Source organism: Pipra filicauda, unplaced genomic scaffold, assembly GCF_003945595.2.
Source record: "Pipra filicauda isolate LSUMZ 115617 unplaced genomic scaffold, ASM394559v2 scaffold357_size738173_pilon, whole genome shotgun sequence".
NCBI lineage: Eukaryota > Metazoa > Chordata > Aves > Passeriformes > Pipridae > Pipra > Pipra filicauda.
In genome coordinates, this window is record NW_024104484.1 from 404,987 (window position 1) to 423,662 (window position 18,676).

The 18,676-nt window shown below is 51.5% G+C and overlaps 3 protein-coding genes across 15 annotated transcripts in view; 2 read left to right on the plus strand and 1 right to left on the minus strand.

Annotated features, from left to right (window-relative positions):
• The window catches only part of NFAT5 (nuclear factor of activated T cells 5), a 54,130-nt gene extending 45,418 nt beyond the window's left edge, over positions 1-8,712 (plus strand). For 11 of the 13 annotated variants that reach the window (XM_027744538.2, XM_027744539.2, XM_027744551.2 and 8 more), the window contains 4 exons: positions 1,698-1,846; positions 2,344-4,777; positions 5,412-5,658; positions 6,930-8,712. In XM_027744538.2, coding sequence (XP_027600339.1) covers positions 1,698-1,846; positions 2,344-4,777; positions 5,412-5,650 — 2,822 coding nt within the window. In that variant the 3' untranslated portion in view covers positions 5,651-5,658; positions 6,930-8,712. The remainder of the gene's footprint in view (positions 1-1,697; positions 1,847-2,343; positions 4,778-5,411; positions 5,659-6,929) is intronic. The other 2 variants (XM_027744540.2, XM_027744543.2) reach the window with 2 other exon arrangements.
• A 5,803-nt stretch (positions 8,713-14,515) lies between these two features.
• Positions 14,516-17,365, minus strand: NOB1 (NIN1 (RPN12) binding protein 1 homolog). The gene is made up of 9 exons (XM_027744524.2): positions 17,260-17,365; positions 17,039-17,171; positions 16,763-16,896; positions 16,626-16,697; positions 16,402-16,539; positions 16,094-16,315; positions 15,680-15,777; positions 15,441-15,585; positions 14,516-15,032 (listed from the first exon to the last, which is right to left on the minus strand). Exons 1-9 carry the CDS (start codon positions 17,335-17,337, stop codon positions 14,763-14,765), a joined length of 1,290 nt encoding a protein of 429 aa, XP_027600325.1. The 5' UTR covers positions 17,338-17,365; the 3' UTR covers positions 14,516-14,762.
• Positions 17,366-17,448: 83 nt separating this feature from the next.
• WWP2 (WW domain containing E3 ubiquitin protein ligase 2) overlaps positions 17,449-18,676 on the plus strand; it is a 34,539-nt gene continuing 33,311 nt past the window's right edge. Inside the window, exon 1 of the mRNA XM_027744521.2 lies at positions 17,449-17,534. The gene's annotated coding sequence lies outside the window, so the exon portion shown is untranslated. The remainder of the gene's footprint in view (positions 17,535-18,676) is intronic.

The window sequence follows — 18,676 nt, forward strand, 5'->3', positions numbered from 1 at the left end:
GGAGCAATGAATCAGACATCCTGAGATAGCTCCGTGCTTATAAAATCTGGCCCCGTTCAAACAGGGAGGTTTGTTCTCTGATTCTGAATATTTTACTTTATAACAGTATTCCTTTAAGTATGTTTTAATGAGTGAATATAGAACAAAAACTTTGCAAAAAATAATATTAAATTTTCTCCCCATTTTTCATTCCTCAGGCCCTGCAGTCTGATCTTTATTTAATATGTTTGCAAGTGAAGAGCTAAAAAGAAGCCTAAGATAGCAGTTAATAAAAAAGATTTAGAAACAGTGTAGTGTTAATTTAGGCAAAACTACACCTAAACTTGGTAGTGGGGAAGGACTGAGCACTGAAAAACACAACTGTGGCAACTTGGTGTCTTTCAAAAGCTGTATTTTATAGGTTTAATGACACTGCTTTCAGTGGGTCTAGTTAAAAACATTAATTCTGGGAGTTTCAGCTTACTCCCATCAGTGAGGACTTTTTTTTCTGACCATTCTGTCCATGCAAAGTTCGTCGTTTCCTTCCAAAAGAACAAGTTTTAGGTTTACCTATTTTTTTTAGTGTGAATTGATCCTTCTAGTATTGAAATAGAGGAAGGAAATGTCTCTTAGTTGCCTGTGAAGACTCCAGTGGTGCACAAAGATGACTGGAAATTTCCACAGCCTGCTCTGGAAAAGCAGGTTGAAGGTGAGCAGTGTGATCCCAGGTGTGATAGGAATCCATGGCTGCAGGTGAGACCCACAGAGCTCGTGTTTGAAGTTAAGAGCTTGGTCTTGGCATGGATGGATTTACAAGTTGACTTTACAACTTGTTAGGGAGGATAATACAGGATCTGATGAGTTTAAACCTGCAGAGAATAATTGGAGGAGAAATATGCAAAGATATGTAGGGCAATGAAACAAGCTGGTAAAAGGACTGGTAAGATTTCTAGTAGCCAGATTGAAAAGATGAGGAAAATAATAACTAATGTACAGGGTAAGCCTGACATCCATCTAATTTAGTGTGGAGGCTTCACCGAGGGAAAATCCCAACTGCTAGAGAACAGCTGCTGTTCCTCAGAACACAATGTGCTATTTCTGTTCCTTCATATCCTCATTTAATTTATGCAATAAATCTGAGTTTACCTTCTCATGTGGGTTTCTGCTTACCAGCTCTTTTGTGACAGTTCATTCCTGTACCTGTTCTGCTCCAGGTTGATCATGAACCAGAGGTCAGACAGTTTCGTGTGCTTTATGTGCTTTGTCTCTGCTCTGTCCTTCCCCACTTCATATACTTGTGCAGAAATTTTACTGCCACCTTATTGTAAGGTTTAAATTGGGTTAAAGCATGGAGATCTGTTGCTTTACATTGAGGATTAATGCTTTAATTTACTTGAAAGGACTTATGGAACGATGGTTTTTGCAGGCTTTCCCGTTGGTTTAGTTTAAGCCCAGTTTCAGCAGTATTTGAAATCAGAAAGGTTAATTCTTTACCGGAAAGATCTGGGATATCTAATGTAATTTTTTTATGTGGACCAGAAAAAATTATTGGAAGTGTTCAGGTTGGAACAACCTGTTCTAGTGGATGGTGTCCCTTCCTGTGGCAGGGGATTGGAACTGGATGCCTCTAAGGTCCCTTCCAACCCAAACCATTCATTGATTCTGTGAGATTAAAATTAATGCTAAAGTGATCTAATGCGTTGTATTTGTGGCTGCAGCAGTGAAGGCCTCAGGCTGTAACCTGGAGAAGGTGAACATTCTTCCTAGTGCCTTGATAACTCCACTCATGCCAAGCAGTATGATTAAGAACGAAGATGTGGCTCCAATGGAAGTAAGTGCAGAAAAACGCTCTCCCCCCACGTTCCAGGTGAGTTTGGTGGGGGGCTGAGAACAGCAGCTTTGAGAGTCCGAGTTACATCCGCCCCTTTGTCCATGCTTTAATAGTGGAGAAGAGTAATAGACAGGGAAAATGCCATGTCCAGGATCAACCTGGGCAAAACATGATCACAGAGCAGGAGTAAAATAACAGAAAAGTTCTTAGATAACTCACCTGGCTCCTGCACCCTGACTTGGATAGTGATTCTGTGATGATGTTTTTTGTGCTGTGGTACAGAACTAGTAAATTACTGTAATATTCTTTTAATGAATTCCTAGCATTGCTTTCATTAAATTGTGCCTTAACTCCCTCCTTGAAATAGCATTTCCACTGGTAATCATTTGCTTGCTGGTTTGGGTATGTCTGGAGAGATACACAGACATCACATCTTCTCCCTCTGATCTTCCCTGGACATAAGAGGCTGGGGGAAATTTTATCAACATCACCCAACTACATTTATAAATTACCCAATGTCTTGCTCTTTTCAGGCTTCAAATGTGGTTGGACCAACTCAACAAACATTGGAAAACAGCATGTCTGGCATATCAACTTCTGCTTCCCATTTACCTTCTGAAAGTGAAAACCAGCAGCAAATCCAGCCCAAGGTGTACAACCCAGAGCCCCTGACCACGATCCAGACCCAGGACATTTCCCAGCCTGGCAGCTTCTCAGCAGTGTCCACTCCGGGGCAGCTGCAGAACAGCGACGCGTTACTGCAGCAAGCTGCCCAGTTCCAAACGAGGGATTCCCAGACCAGGGAAGTGCTGCAGTCGGATGGCACAGTAGTGACTCTGTCACAGTTGACTGATGCATCACAACAACAACAGTCCACGCTCTCAGAGCCAGCACAGGCCTTGCAGCAGCAGATTTCATCCAGTATCTTCTCATCGGCCAGCGGCGTGAGTCAGTTACAGAACACGATACAGCAGCTCCAGGCTGGGAATTTTCCGACCAACACTGCCACTGGTAGCAATAGGAACGTTGACTTGGTGCAGCAGGTTTTGGAAGCTCAGCAGCAGTTATCTTCCGTTCTGTTCTCTGGTTCAGACAGCAGTGAGGATGTCCAAGATCAGCTGAACGCAGATATCTTTCAGCAGGTCAGCCAGATACAGAATAGTGTAAATCCTGGGATATTTTCCTCCTCAGACACAGCTGTCCATTCCAGAGCGGAGAACCTTTTGCCTGGGCGAGCTGAGAACGTTCACTCTCAGCCTGAGAACTCCCTGTCCAACCCCCAGCAGCAGCAGCAGCAGCAGCAGCAGGCGATGGAGACGTCGGCGGCGATGGTGATCGGGATCCAGCAGAACATGTGCCCGGCGGCCACGCCGATGCAGTCGGATCTGTTCTCCTCCACAACATCGGGGAACGGAGCCCTGCAGCAGTCCCCGGTGTACCAGCAGGCTTCTCACATGATGGGTGGGTTATCAACTAATGAAGACATGCAAATGCAGTGTGAATTATTCTCCTCATCCCCCGGTGTCTCGGGGAGCGAGGCGGCTGCCCCTGCTCAGCAGCAGGTCTCCAACAACGGCCCTGCCATGTTCCAGGCATCCAATTCTGCAGATGGAGAAGAGGCTTCAGGACAGAGTAAGCAGATGCAGAGCTCTGTGTTTCAAACCATGGTTCAGATGCAGCACAGTGGGGAAAGTCAGTCCCAGGTTAATCTCTTCTCATCTACCAAAACCATGATGAGTGTCCAGGCGAGTGGGACTCAGCAGCAAGGGGGGGGCCTGTTCCAGCAAGGTGGGGAAATGATGTCGATCCAGTCAGGAAGCTTCATGCAGCAGTCTCCACACTCACAGGCTCAGCTTTTCCACTCTCAGAATCCTATTGGTGATACTCAGAATATATCCCAGGAAACACAAGGCTCTCTTTTTCATAGCTCAAATTCCATTGTCCACAACCAGACCAACACTAACTCCTCTGACCAACTGCAGCCCCCGATGTTCCACTCTCAGAATGCCATGGGTGTCTTGCAGAGCTCCTCGGTTCCTCAAGACCAGCAGTCTGCCAACATGTTCCTCTCCCAGAGTTCCATGAGCAACCCTGCCACTCAGGAAGAACAGATGTCATTCTTTACAAGCCCAAATTCCATTTCTTCTCTTCAGACAGCAACAAACACTGAACAGCAGACTTCTTTCCAGCAGCAGACCCAGATATCTCATATCCAGAGTTCCATGCTTCCCCAGGAGCAGCCTCAGACCCAGCCTGCTCAGCAGGGTTTGTTTCAGTCTCAAGTGTCGTTGGGCTCCATCCAGTCCAGCTCCATCCCTCAGAACCAACAAGGAGCCATCTTCCAACCTCAGCATTCGATCGTTGCTATCCAGAGCAGTCCTCCAGCGCAAGAACAGCAGCAGCAGCAGCAGCAGAACATGATGTTCAGCAATCAAAGTGCAATGGGTACCATGGCCTCTCAAAAGCAGAACATGATTTTCAGTCCCAATCAAAACCCAGTTACCAACCAGGAGCAGCAAGGCCAGTCCATTTTCCATCCACAGACGAACATGGCATCGATGAACCAGGAGCAGCAGCCCATGCAATTCCAGAGTCAGACCCCAGTGTCTTCTCTCCAGAATCCTGGCTCCAACCAGGCCGAAGCACAGCAGCCAACCATCTTCCATAACTCGCCCCAGATTCAGCTGGTCCAAGGGTCCCCAAGTTCTCAAGAGCAACAAGTCACCCTGTTCATCTCCTCAGCTTCCATGTCTGCCCTGCAGAACAGCATGAGCCAGCCGGAGCTGCAGCAGTCTCCCATGTACTCCTCTCAGAACAGCATGGCGGGAATGCCAGGAACTGCCTCTCCTCCCCAGCAACAGGCCCCTTTGTTCCACAACACAGCAGGAGGTGCCATCAACCAGCTGCAGAATTCCCCTGCGTCATCCCAGCAGACATCAGGAATATTCCTGTTTGGCATCCAAAACAGTGAGTGACAAGTGCCCCATGTTGAGCTTGCAGTTTGGAAGAGATTCTCATAGATCATAGAATGGTTTGGGTGGGAAGGGGCACTGAAAATTTATCTCGTTTCACCCCCCTGCTGTGGGCAGGGACACCTTCCACTAGACCAGGTTGCTCCAAGCCCTGTCCAACCTGGCCTTGGACTCTTCCAGGGATGGGGCAGCCACAGCTTTTCTGGACAACCTGTGCCAGGGCCTCACTACCCTCACAGGGAAGAATTGCTCCTTAATATCTAATCTAGGAATGATTGTGCTCTCTTAAGAGAGCATTTCTCTTGCTGGATTTGGTTTCCACAATATGCATGTTGGCTTTGTCCACACACTATTGAAGGAAAGCAAGGATTTCGGGAGCTGTGTAGTGCAGAAAAATGTCGGTTAAAGTGCAGTTTCCCCTATCCCCTGTCTGGATCTAGCTTCCATGACAAGTTCTGTGGAATGTAGATCCTTTCTTTGTAAAGGTCTGTAGGTAGCTGTGGAGCCCCAGAAGTGAGAGGTGCAGGTGATGGTACAACAGGTTGTTGCAGCTCTGCTGTGGTCGTACCCAAGTGTGTGCTTGGACTTACCCTCACTGAAATGTTCCTGTGTTCTCTTCCTGCCCCCAGACTGTGGCCAGCTGCTCACCTCGGGGCCAGCCCCACTGCCAGAGGAGCTGATGGCCATGGGCCAGCCCGGGCAGCCCCAGGGTGAGGGGCAGGCGGCGGTGCCGGCGCTCCTGTCCCAGCAGATCTCGGAGCCGGCGCCGCTGCCGCCGGCGATGGCACCCAACCAGAACATGGAGAAAATTGATGATCTGCTCGTGTCCTTGCAAAACCAGGGGAACAACATGGCTGGCTCCTTCTAATCTGGCAAGTAAGTGTTGAGGTTGAGTGTCTGGGTTCTGTCCTGCCACACCTATGCTTTTGCACAGTACACTTTTACCTTGTAGTGTATGACTGTGCTTCAAGAGGTCAGCTAAACCACCAGTGATGCTGAATTAAGAATATCACACCAGAATGAAGTTATTAAACCAAGTCAGAATTTGTATGCAGCAGTTGGTTGAGGCCGGGCCTGTTGTTCACTTCTCATATGTTTTGTCATCTGCTGTCACAGCCTTTTGTTAGGAAGTATTTTGTTAGGAAGGAGAGTGGATCACTGACAGCTTGACAGGCTTATGAAATGTGACTGCAGTTAAAAACTTGAGACTTACTGAATAAAAAACAAACACCTCAAGTCTGAAGTGTTCTGAACTTGCCCCCTGGGTTATAATAACGTAGTGTGAAAACAAGTTTTGGTGGAATATGGCAGGCCCTGAGTGTGCCACAGGCTGAGGCTGTGCCAGAAACGTGCTGACACCATCAGCTGTTACTGGGAAACATCCTGCTTTTAGAGGGTGCCTTTTTCAGAGGGGGGGAAGAGGCTTTGACTACAAGTGAGCACCAAGAACTGTAAGGACTCTGGAATCTCGTGGGGGTTGTGGCATGTAACTTGGCCCTGGTTAACTGTGATGCCATCCTAAATCCCCCACGAGTTTCACTTAAGTGATAAATGTAATTTTTTAAATTAAAGGGGTTTGTATATGGAGTTAGAAACTTTCTAAAAAAAAAAAAAGGCAAAAGGAAGAAGGGTGGAAGGAGAGTGATCCTGCAATAGGAAAGAATGCTGTGTTCCTATCATGGAATGGTTTGGATTGGAAGGGACTTTACAGACCATCTCATCCCACCCCCTGCCATGGGCGAGGATACCTTCCACTAGACCAGGTTGCTCCAAGCCCCATCCAGCCTGGTCTTGGACACTTCCAGGGAAGGGGCAGCCACAGCTTCTCTGGACAACCTGTGCCAGGGCCTCCCCACCCTCACAGGGAAGGATTTCTTCCTAATAACTAATGTAACCCTGCCTTCCTTCAGCTTAAGGCATTCTCAGTTGCTCTGTCACTCCAGGCTCCTGTCCAAAGTCCCTCTACAGCTCTTTTGGAAGCCCCCTTTGGGTACTGGCTTTAAGATCTCCACAAAGCCTTCTCTTGCTACTCACCCCCAGTTTGCTGCTACTCATGAGGAACACTTTGAAGATGAAGGCACTACACAGCAGTAAGAGGATGACTGTGGTTAGCTGTGCATTACTTTTCTGCTTGTTTTCTCCTGCAGAAATTCTGTGAAGAAAAAAAACCGACGATTTCCCAGATCCTCTCAGACCTTCCGACTCTGGATTAGGCTGCGTGGAACTGATTGCTTCTGTGGAAAAGTGGCCCTCTCTAAAGAGCACACACGTGGCCAGTGGCAGACCTGGGGCCACAGCCATGGAATTTGGGCTCTGTAGTGCCAATAATGCTGAGGAGTTATGCTTTGTGTTACTGGGGCATGGGATTGGGCTGTTACCAGGTTCCTAAACCTCATTACCGTGGGGGCTCTTTGAATTTAAAGCATATCTGGTCAGTTATTATTGTTGTTAGAAGGTAATCCATGTTACCATGTTTACTTTTTTCCCCTTCTCTTCCTTCTTCACATCCCCTCTTTTGCCTAGGAAAGCTCATGAAGCAGGAACAGCAGTTTCCTCTGACATGAGCTGTGTCTCAGCTGTCAGTAAGTGATGGAATCTCACAATTGACATGGAGTGGGACAGCCAAATCTGCGATTTATTAATTGAAAATATTGATATAACCAAGCAGAGAATTGTTGCTATAGATAGCCAGAGGTGAGCAATTCCCATCTGAGAATGGGATTAACAATTTTCCACATCTCTTAGCTGTACATAGAGCAAGGGTCTGGTGGCTCTGCAGAATGAAGAAATGAAGGGGAACTTCCAGTTGCTCTTAAAATTTTCTCCTCTAAAACACCTTCAGCTTGTAAAGAACATTCTGGCTGAGGAAGGAACTCCTCTGTGTCTCTCACTCTGACTGATGGGTTAGAGCTCTGTAAAGTCTCATTAGCTGTTCCCAAACCAGCCTTCTCCCTTTCATCCTTTCCATGGTTTTCCTTTTCTCCCTCAGTTTCATACTGTGTTTTTAAAGAAAAGACATAAATATCCTACTGGCTTTAAAGCTCAGAAGCAGCTTTTAGGAATCCTTGGCAGTAAATTGCTTAGTCAGTAGAAGCTTTGATAAATAATCAAGGAGTAAGGAGGGAGGAAGCAATTTTCCCACCACCTTCTAAACGCAGGAATCCCCCTTAACCTGCCATTTTCCAGCTGTGACTGATGGAAATCTTCAGCTTGGCTTTACTCCAAGTAGGGGGCAAATTGCATCATTTTTAAGCCTTCTTAAAACATCACTTCGTCCTGAGCTGTTGCATCTTTGTAGCACGTGGAGCTCATTGCAGTTCTGAAGTGATTTTTCCTTTTTCTACCACCAAGCCCCAAGTCTGGTTTCTAGATTGTCGTGTTTAATTCAGAAATAACTCATTGACTATTGTTACCGAATGTAAAAACAACCCACTCCAGACCATGCAGGTGTATTGTGAGGCATGTGAATTTTTTGGGTGCTTCAACTCTCGGGACAGTTTGTGATCTCTCACTAAAGCCTCGCTCAGATCCGTGTTCTCCTCCCGCTCCCCGGGCGGCCGTAACGCCTCGTAGAGTGTAGTTGGTGTCACGTCATTTTTCATTTTTGTTATTTGAAATAACAAAAGAACAGTCTGTAAATGGTTTTTTTTTTTTTAAGTTCCTCGAGTCTGTTTACTGTGTGTTTTCCCCTTAACTTGTGTGCGTAGTTGAGCCGTGTAGAGTTTTTGTTGGTTTTCCTGGATTTTCCCTGTTTGTGGGTCTGTCACGACGTTCACTTTCTCTTTCTGTCTCTCTCTTTCTCTCTCTCATTGAGAGGCATTGAATTACGTTTTCAGTAGTAAGGCTTCTTGCCGATATGAAGGGAACTTTTCAGAAAGAGACCTGCTCTGGGTCATTTAATTTTGAATACAGTTTTCAATCGTTCAAGTTTTGGATGGTTTATATCTAATGTGTGTTTCATTTTTTTGGAAAGCTATATTTTGTATTTAGGAAATGGTATAACTATTTTGCTATTTGTACTGAGTGAGTACATTGGCATAAATATAAAAAATTTATATATATACATATATATAAAATATTCTTTTTGCCACACATTTTTGTGGTAAATTTGTGAGTTTGTCTGATGTTCTACCACAACGTGGCGTCTGATAACAGTGGGGTGGGGTGGGGTTTGTTATGTCTTTATTGAGTATTTAAGTACTTTTTGCAACATAAATAACGTGTTCATCTCTCGCCATTCCATCAGGCAGTGTTGGTCCAGCTGGCCATGAGAAGCTTCGCTCTGTGTTCGGTGTGTCCCTTACTCACAGTCTGGGAAGGAAACCCAGAGGCATTTAGGATTATACAAAATATGAAATATCGGGGTTTCCCTCAGAATGAGCCATTCAGCTTTTCTCCACTCTCATTGCCTATTTAATATTTTATTATTAGCGCCTCTGTGTTTTAACTCTTAATTTATAATTATGCTCAAACTTCGAAAATTTTAATCATGACAAAACAAATTCCCTGCTGCATCATGTCCAGAGCTGCTTTAACCCCAGCCAGACTTTTTTCTTTTTGTGGGTTTGTTGTTTTGTTTTTTTTTTTCCCCTGCTAAGACAAAATATTAACAACATCTTGTAATGGTTCATGATGTGAAAGCAGCAGCCTCACAGCAGTGACCAAATGCTGTGTAGGGCTCAGACTGAGAACTATGGACTGAAACAACTTCCAGAGGGCCATGGAAGTCCATAGCCAGTTATTGGAAAAGGAACTGACGGTGTTTGCAGGATACATTTCCCAGGACAAGCTGCTGGGTGTCACCTGGGGCCATCATACACAGGAGAAGTGACAGGAATGATCAGTTCACTCTGTGCTGCTTCAGTTTGTTTGTTGTTCCGAAGGGGTGTATCTGTATGTTGGTCGGTGCCAAGTCACCAGGGACCAATTCTCCATGGAACAGGATGGGTGCCCAGAAGAGAACCTCATCCCAGGACTGCCACAGCTCCAAGGCAGTATGTTTGAATTGTGGGTTTGTTTGAGATCGCTTGTGAAGAGAAGAGAAAAAGATGTACAAAACAAACCAATCAAGGGCTGTGCTATCCCAGTTTTCCCTTCTGGAAACACCTCCTTTCCTCGTGTTAGATTTACCTGTTCATTTTAGGTCAATGTTTAAATGTACAACACTTTGAACATGTGATTTGGTTACAAAAAGTATTTGTCTGTGACTGAAGAGGTCGCTCAGCGGTTGGCATGTGCTCAGAGCTGTTTCAGAGGACGGAGGGATTGGATCAGCCAAAAAAGAGCTGAAGGACAGGCTGCAGGATATCACAGGAGCCACATCTGTGTTTTACCAGAGTCCTGAGCATTTTCTTCTGTAATTAAGCAGTTGAGATTGGTCAGTGGAGCTTTATCTGCTTTGTTTGATCCCTGTGTTTCCCCCTCTGCTCTCCGGGAGCACACGGATTGCTGGCACTGTGTCTGGTCCCTTTGGCTGAGAAAGAAGATCCTGAGGTTTTAGTCTCTGTAAATCAAGCCTCCATGGGGGGGGGGGTATCAGAGCACAGTTTGTGGGCACAGGTGAGGATTTAGGGAGAGGAACCTGCCAGGCACAGCCCCACGTCCACACACGTTCTCTCGGCCACTTTTACATTGTGAGTGTGCACAGAGACACAAAAATCACACACCCAACACTTAATGCACAGTTTTAGCTGAATGTCTCCTCTGGCAGGGCCTTACTGGTGCTTTGTGCTTAATTAGCAAGTTGTTATTAATTGCCTCCTCACTGCCTGATCTTTCAGCGAGCCAAATGCTTTGCTCTTATTTTAACACAAATCTAGTTCAAGAAGCAATTCCAGGCTGGCAGTTCTGAAGTGGATATTGAATCTCCAATCATTTATTATAATTACCTCTAATCACTGACAGGGTGGTTGCTTCCCATGTAGTTTTAAGATAAAATAAGGCCTGAGCAGTTAAACATTGACAGGTTTTTCACTCGAAGTGCCAAGTCTGGGCAGCTCTGTCAGTGGACATTCCCCTCATTTGGATAAGTTGCAACTTTGCAACTTATTTTTTTTTTGAAGTTTCTATTGAGATTTTGATTTAGGATCTAATTTTTAAAAGGAAAACGTGTCTGAACAGTTTTTTATTCCTGATTTCTTGTGCCCCTGCTTGGCAAACTGTTTGGTTCCTTTTCTAGGGGCATGGCATGAGAGGAGTGCAGGGAGCACTGTCTGAATGGGAGAAGCAGGAACAAGGAGAGGGAATTGCTTGGCATGCTCTGAGCTGTAGGTGGAAGATGCAAAGAGGAAATACTGGTCACTGGTGACTTCTCATTAGTGCAAAATTGACTTTCAAGGAGTCAGTGGGTTTTGTGGTCCAGAACACTGGGAGCAGCTCTGTTCTTTAAAAGCTAAAAGGAAACAGCACTGAGATGCTGTGTTTTTTCAAGGGTTTTGTTTTAATTTGGGCTTAGTTAGTTTTTTGGGGCAGATTGTGAGCCCTTTGTGTTTGTGCTCAGCCCAGTTATGCCAGTTGTGGTGCCCTGTGCAGGGAGTCTGTGCCCACTGCTCCAGGATGAGCAAGAGGGTCAGGGTTGGAAATGGGATAAATGTGTTTAGATACAAAGAAAAATACAGCAGGGGGCAAACTCCTGTAAAAGGGAACTTGTAAAATTCTCTAGTGGAGTGGGGGGCTCAGAGGGGTTACACAGGAGGAGAGGCTTTTCCTCTCACATTCTGTATAGGAATGTAAATATGCACTGCCTGTATATTCTAGGATTATATATATGTATATAGAGGAGTCATATCTATTATATATAAATAACTAGACACATGCATAGAATACTGTTATATTTACATTTTATAAACATGAAATAATATTCCTTTTCCTTAGTAGGAGGTTTTTGTAGTCACTCATGAGTAGCTGTCTCAGCACCTCTCAGTCCTGTATGTGTGGCCCTGTTGGTAACATGACTCCAGAATTTGCTTTGCTTGTGAATGTCACTGAAATCTGTGGGTTTGAGCAGCTGTGGCCACTTTTGTATTTTTATATCTTTTTATTAATACTTGCAGATATGGGTTAGAGTAGAACTGACAAGCAGGTGGAGGCCTGTCTGAGGATGGGCTGTGGAAGCGCAGTGGCAGCACAGGCCTCCTGCATCCCTGAGCTCCTGTCTGGCTTCCTTTGAGCCCCTGCAGGACTTTTCCCATTCCCAATCTCCCAGCAGCTCGTGCAGACAGGGAATGGTGGTGGCTGTGCTGTGGAGGAGCTGGGCTCAGACCAGTCAGATATGTTGGTCCTTGTTGTGTAGCAAAGGGGCCCTGTTGCTCAGCTGGCTGTGTTGGGTCAGGGAGGAGAAGCTTCCTCTGCCATTCCTCTTTATTCCCATAGGGGCAGGCGTCTGTAAAGTATTTTTTATCTGAATTGTTATTGCAACAGTCAACTTCAAGAGAACTCCTTGAAAGCCAGTGAAGCTCCCCTTGGCTTTTGACCATGAGGGACCTGTTGTCTCGTGCTGATTCCTTACAGGTTGTGTGAGGAATTAAACCCTAAGAATCATAGAACCACAGAATATGCTGAGTTGGAAGGGACCCTCAGGGATCATCCAGTCCAAATCCTGGCCCTGCACAGGACACCCCAGCAATTCCACCCTGTCCTGAGAGCATTGTCCAAACGCTCCTTGAGCTCTGGCAGCCTTGGGGCCGTGACCACTGCCCTGGGGAGCCTGTTCAGTGCTCGACCACCCTCTGGGGGAAGAACCTTTCCCTGTTATCCAGCCTCGCCCTCCCCTGACACAGCTTCATGCTATAAAATGCAGGTCATAAAATCAATGGTGTGTGTTGTGTCCACCATGACTTTTCATGCCAAATCCAGCGTGTTCTACTGGAATTTGACATGGGGTGGATCAGGCATTGTTGTTGTGGCGCAGGGTTCATCAGATCACCTCCAGCACACTGCCAGCCAGTGTCCTTATTTCTTCTCTTGGAGTTTGCAGGGCTGATCTCTGCCCTTTCCTTTTTGCTGTTACAGTTCATTAAATTGCCAGGTAACATTCCCTGGATGGGGATGGGGTGAGGAATCTGAGGTTCAGGTTCCAAGGCTCCCTTACCCAGCAGCCACTGGGTGGCATTCCAGCTGCATGCTTTGCTCCAGGCTTGGGATTAGGAAGGGTCCTGTGTTCAGGCGACAGGTAAATGGCCTTGGCTTGGTTTTGGCCCCTGGAGCTGCTCCGCTGGGAGCTGGGAATGGCCTGACCTGAGTGTCCTCGGGCAGGAGCTGTTTGGGGTAACAGTTCCTGGAGGGAAGTTCGTTTGAAAGTGGCTCTTTGAGTGTTGCAGAACTGGGATCACATTCCAGTGTCCTTAGCAGCCTGCAGTATTCCTGAAGCTCTTTTATTCTGGATAAAACAAGGTGATTTGAATTATTTCCATCTGAGCTGATGCTGAGTAAACTCCAACCCCTTCCGAGCAGAGCTCCAACCTCTGTTCCTGGCTGCACCTCTGGTGGCCTCCTCACCTGTCTGCAGGTGTTCCAGGTGTTCTGGGTGCACCGTCCAGCACTGAGCTGCCTCTTCTGTGTCCTGCAATGTGAAAGTAGCACCAGATACTCCTTTGTGCAGTTCTGTGTATATGGCTTTCGTAGGTGGGGTTTTCCAAGCACTGATTCCCGGTGTTTTCAGTTTGTCTCTGAGGGGATATTTTATTTGCATCTATGTTTTTAGCTCTCCTGTGATAACTTGTTGAATATTAAAAAAAAAAATAAAAATATTTTGCTTCTATTGGGACATTTGTATACTCGCAACTATATTTCTGTAAACAGCTGCAGTCGAGAATAAAACGATGAAAGTTTTCATTTTGCTGTGTAAAGTCTTGTGGTGGTTTTTCCAAGGGCATCTTCCCTCTGCCGGGAGGAAGCTCTGCTCACCAGTGTGGAATGGTCCAGCTGGGAACCATCTGGTGCTGGTCAGGAGCTGTGTCCTGCTGCAGCTGTTGTGTAAGAAAAGGCACTTTGGAATCACATCCCAGCGTTTTGCATTGACTTTGTGGTGTGGAGCCTCCCAGTAACCCCTGGGGGGCTGCCCAACCCATCCTGCAAATTGTAACCAAAGGAATTGCTTCCATAGTCTGGGATTCCATTGCTGAGGAATGGGGGGAGATGCAGACTCTCCCTTAGGGTCGTTGGGGCTGTTCTGCCCCACGGAGGTGAGGCAAGTCCAAAGCTAAGATGACCGGAGCTGCCACCTCCCCAGCAGGATTTTGGGGGGTGTTACCTCATTCCCTTGATTTGCATCTTAGTACCAACACACTAAGAATGACCTGGGGCTGGGGAGGCCCAGCTGTGTCCCCCCTTCCTGCTCCCACTCTGCAACCCATGACCTCTCCAGGACCAGGGACTGCAGCAGGTGTTGGGAATTATATCATTTTGAACAATTTCAGCAGGAATAAGAAGAAACTGCAGCAAGAGCTGGGCAGACTGCTTGATTGTGAAAGATTTCAGCAGATTTATCCACAAAGCTTTCCCCCGGGGCCTCCCCCTTCAGCCCTGGGCATCACCCAGTGCAGGGTGAAACACAAACCTCTACCACTGGCTTTTGTCTTGCTGGAGCTCGTTATCCTCCCCCTGGCTAATGCCACTGTGGGGCCATGGGACAAAACAGCCTGAGAAATCCTCCCTCCCTCCCTCCCCTGTTCTCACGGCTCAGAGAAAGGCTCACCCTGGCACAGGCAGCTACAGAAACAAGACTGAGCCACGGTGCTACAGAGTTTTGTGTTTATTAGGACACAACTGTTGCCTGGGGCTGAGCAGGGAAGGCACCACCTCACCCACCTCCACCCTGGTGGGGGCCTCCCCAAACCAAAGAGTTGAAGCCTCTCTGGGCACCAGCAAAGCAGGGGAGGAACAGTCCAGCCCGTTCCCAGGTCTGGGAGAGGCCTCACCCTCCCAGAGCCACCACAACACCTAGGCAGGTGGGTCCTGCAGGTGGGGACCAATCCTGCCCCTCACCTCTTCTTCCCAAACCTCCTGGTGACGGCATTGGGGTTGAGGCGGCGCCGGCCGGCGCCCAGCGTGGTGTCGCGGATGTGCAGGTTGGCGGCCCGGCTGTGCACGTCGTGCTCGGCGAACGGGGACACCCCGGCCAGGTAGTCGGGGTCGAACACGTTGGTTTTCTGCCGGGCCTTGCGGGAGAGCCGCTGCTGCGGGAACCGCTGGTCCTCCACCAGGTGCGGGTTGTTGGCGTGTTTCCCGCCCTGCGGCGCTGGCAGCGGGTACTGCCGGGGGACAAGGGGTCAACTGTGGGTCATGGGGGCTCGGAGGGGACCACAGGCCTCTGGAGAACTGAGCAGGGAAGCCCTAAAGCCCTGGGGTCAAGGGGAACACCTAGAGGATGTTCACAGTTTTGCTTTGATTCCCTCCAACCTGCCGGCCACAGGCCGGGCTCCCATTCCCGGGGGCCCAGTGGAGGAATTTCTTCATGGAAAGGGTAGTCAGGGACTGGAAGGGGCTGCCCAGGGAGGTGGTGGAGTCCCCATCCCTGGAGATGTTCAAGGAACGACTGGATGTGGCACTCAGTGCTCTGGGCTGGGTTGACAAGGTGGGGATCGGGCACAGGTTGGGCTCGATGATCCTGGAGGTCTTTTCCAACCTCAGTGATTCCATCATTCTGTCTGGGTACTCACCCTGAGCCCACGGGGGTTCAGCACCTTGGGGTTGCGGGAGAAATGCATGTGGAGGCTCCCGTCGTCACTGACACTCACGGCGACCTTCTTCAGGGTCTTGTTACCACAGTGGGGACAGAAAACCTTGGTCATGTCCGAGGTGGTCCTGCAAGGCAGGGAGAGGGAGGGTTCCCTGGGCCATGGAACATGGGCTCAGCCCGGGAGCAGGACCCCCCAGCCCCCTCCCCACGCTCCCCCACCTGAAGCAGCCGTGGCAGCGCAGGATGTAGCTCCGGGCCTGGCGGATCAGCCTCCCGTTCACTGCCAGCACATGAAGCCCCATCTGCAGCAGCACGTTCTGCAAGGGGAGGGACAAACTGGGACACTGAGCTGGGACTGGGAGGAGCATCACCTGGGCTCTGCTAGCCTGGGCAGGGAGAGGCCCATGGCAGAGACCCCGACAGAAGTGACACCCAGAGGAGCCTCTGGGACGGAGAGACCCAGTTGGCTTTGACATAAGAAGCCGTCACAGAGCTTTTCCCACCCTGTCCAAAGACTTGTCCCTGCCTCGGCTGGTGGAACCGGCCCTGAGGTCTGAGTGTGCCCCCACAGCCCCCCGAGCCAGCCCAACCCCCCTGCCCCATCCCACACCCCCTGCCCCAGCCCAGCCCCACCTGCATGGCAAAGTCTGTGGTGACGCAGCCAACCTGGACCCCAGCGGGGTCTGTGTCACAGTGCCCTGCGTCCTGCTGGGCCTGCTTCAGGTTGCTGGGTGTTATCCAGCCCTCGTCGTCACTCTCTTCCTCCTCCTCCTCTTCCTCCTCCTCCTCACCAGCGCTGGCCCCATCCCCGAGGCTCTGGGGCTCCTCGGGGCAGAGGGAGATGGCCTGGGTGCTCTGGGGGTACGAGACAGGACGGCACAGAGGGGTTGGGAACAGCCAGAAATGGGGGAGCAGGGACAGGGAGGGGCCCCGGGTCTCACCAGCAGCTCCTGCAGCTCCTCCTCGATGCTGGGCAGGGGTGGCCGCCAGTACAGGAAGGAGCTGAACTGGTCACTGTCTGCCGGGATCGGGCCGTGCTCGGGGCTGGGCGGGCGCTGCCCCTTCCCCGGGGGTCTGTGCTGGGGGGGCACAGCGCGGGGTCCCTCAGCCGCCCGGGGCTCCGGGGGGCTCCACACCCTCCCCTTCCCGTCCCTCCCCTCCCTACCTTGGCGGGCAGGTGGAAGCCGGCGAGGTGCAGGGGCGCCTCGGGGTGCCGCGGGGTGGAGCTGAGCCGCACCTGGGGGACACAGCAGGGTGGGCGGAGGCGGCGGGGCCGGGACCCCGTCCCCGGGCGGGTCGTACCTTGTCCTGCGGCTCCCAGCGGACCCCGCCGGGGCCGTCGGTCTCGGCCTGGAGCTGGCACGTGAGGGCGAGCACCTGCAGGTCGGCGGCCGAGAGGCTCGGGTAGTCCCCGGTCTTCTTGGAGAAGTCGGTCACTGCGGGGGGGCGGAGCGGCCGTCGGGGCGGGACGGGACGGGACGGGACGGGGGAGCCGGGCAGGGCGGGGCGGCCCCCGAGGAGCTGGGCCGGGGCAGGTCCCTGTGGCCGCAGGGTGGGTCCCGGTACCGCGGTACTCACCGAGGCGCAGGAGGTCGGGCCGCGGGCGGCGGACCCGCAGCTCGCAGGGCAGCGCGGCGAGGCGGCGGCGTGTGGGGCGGTCACGGATTTCGGCGAGCACCTCGGGCACGGTGTACAGCGCATCCGCGATGTCCTGCGGGAGCGCCGTCACACTGGCTCGGCCCCGGTGTCCCCCGCGCTCCCCATGTCCCCCCGCCTCTCCCCCGGTGTCCCCCCGGTACCTGCAGCGGGGCCGCGCTCAGGAACGCGCCCGTGTCGGCCACGACGTGCGGCACACGCGCCATGTCCGAGAGTCCCATGGTCCCGCCCGGCCACCGTCCGCGCGGGGCACGCCGGGAGTTGTGGTTCGGGTGCAGGGCACGCCGGGAGCTGTGGTCCGGGCACGGCAAGGCGGGAGCGGCGGCGGGGCCGCGGGAGCGCTTCCGGGCGGCGTGGTCACGTGATGGGCCGGGGGTCACATGACCGGAGCCAGGGAGCGGGAGTGGAGCGGCTGCCGGTAACGGGATGGGATGGGACAAGCTGGGCTGGGCTGGGCTGGGCTGGGCTGGGCTGGGCTGGGCTGGGCTAGGTCGGGCCGGGCCGGGCCGAGCCGAGTTGGGTTGGGTTGGGCCAGACCGGGCCGGGCCAGGCTTCCCTTCCCGGTATGGCCTGGCCGTCCCGGCACCCGGGCACTCCTGTGCGGCTGGCGGGCAGGGCCTGCCGGGCGCCCTGGGCTCCGCCCAGCCTGTGCCGGAACCGGCCCGGGGCCGCAGCAGGGGCTGCCCGGCCCCACCTCCCTGTGCGGTGTCCGCGGGCCCGGCCGAGTTCTGTGTGGAGCGGCACCGGCCGGTCCCGGGGCGGGTCGCAGTGTTTGCTCCCGGAGCGGCCCCGCGGGTGACCCCGTGTAAGCGGGGAGTGGCAGCACCGTCCGTGTCCCCGGGAGGCCGGGCCGGGCTGTCGGACACGGGAACCCCGGGGAGGGACGAGGCCTCGGCCTTCCAAGCGGGATCCCGCTGTGTGGGGGTGCGGGGGCGGGGAAGGGCCGGGGGAGAGCAAAGCTGTGCCTGGGGAACGGCGCTGGACACCGCGGGGCTCTGGGGGCCGGTGGGGGTTTGACGTGGCCGGGGATGTCAGAGCCAGCGACAGCGAAACGGTGTAAAATCGGGAAAAGAGAAAATGGGGAAAAAAGGCAGGATTTGAAAGAAAAACGGTTGGAGGCGTCCCAGACGGGACGGGGCTGGGCACGGGCTGGCACAGCAAGAGCAGTGCCCGGCTGCTCCCTGTGCCATGGGAATGGCACCGCTGGAATCGTGTGATTGCGGGGCTGAGGAGTCACAGCAGTCATGAGGATGAGCCATATCCAGTATCCTCAGGGCAGGTCGGGGTACTCTGTGGGCCGGGAGAAATAGAGTGTGAGTAAGTGTGTGACAGCGAGTCAATGAACGTGATGAGTGACCTCCCCTCAGCGAGGGGCTGGGGGTCGGGGTGTGTGGAATGGAGCCAGGACAGCGGCCGGCTATGCCAAAGGAGGATTCCCAGGCAGAGCTGGGGGCTGCATGAGGCACAGGCAGGCTCTGGGGTGCTGAGCAGGTTTGCTGTGCTTGGGGGAGTCGCATGGGGCTGGCATGGAGAGGGGAGACCCTGGGAGAGGGGATTTCA

Bases quoted from the DNA above. Each gene is read 5' to 3' on its own strand.
- NOB1 (XM_027744524.2), bottom strand. From the start codon at position 17,337: ATGGGACTCTCGGACATGGCGCGTGTGCCGCACGTCGTGGCCGACACG. The intron at 16,897-17,038 runs GTGAGTACCGCG...GCCCCCCCGCAG, and splicing joins GCCCGACCTCCTGCGCCTCG to TGACCGACTTCTCCAAGAAG. The intron at 16,540-16,625 runs GTAGGGAGGGGA...GTGCCCCCCCAG, and splicing joins GCTTCCACCTGCCCGCCAAG to CACAGACCCCCGGGGAAGGG.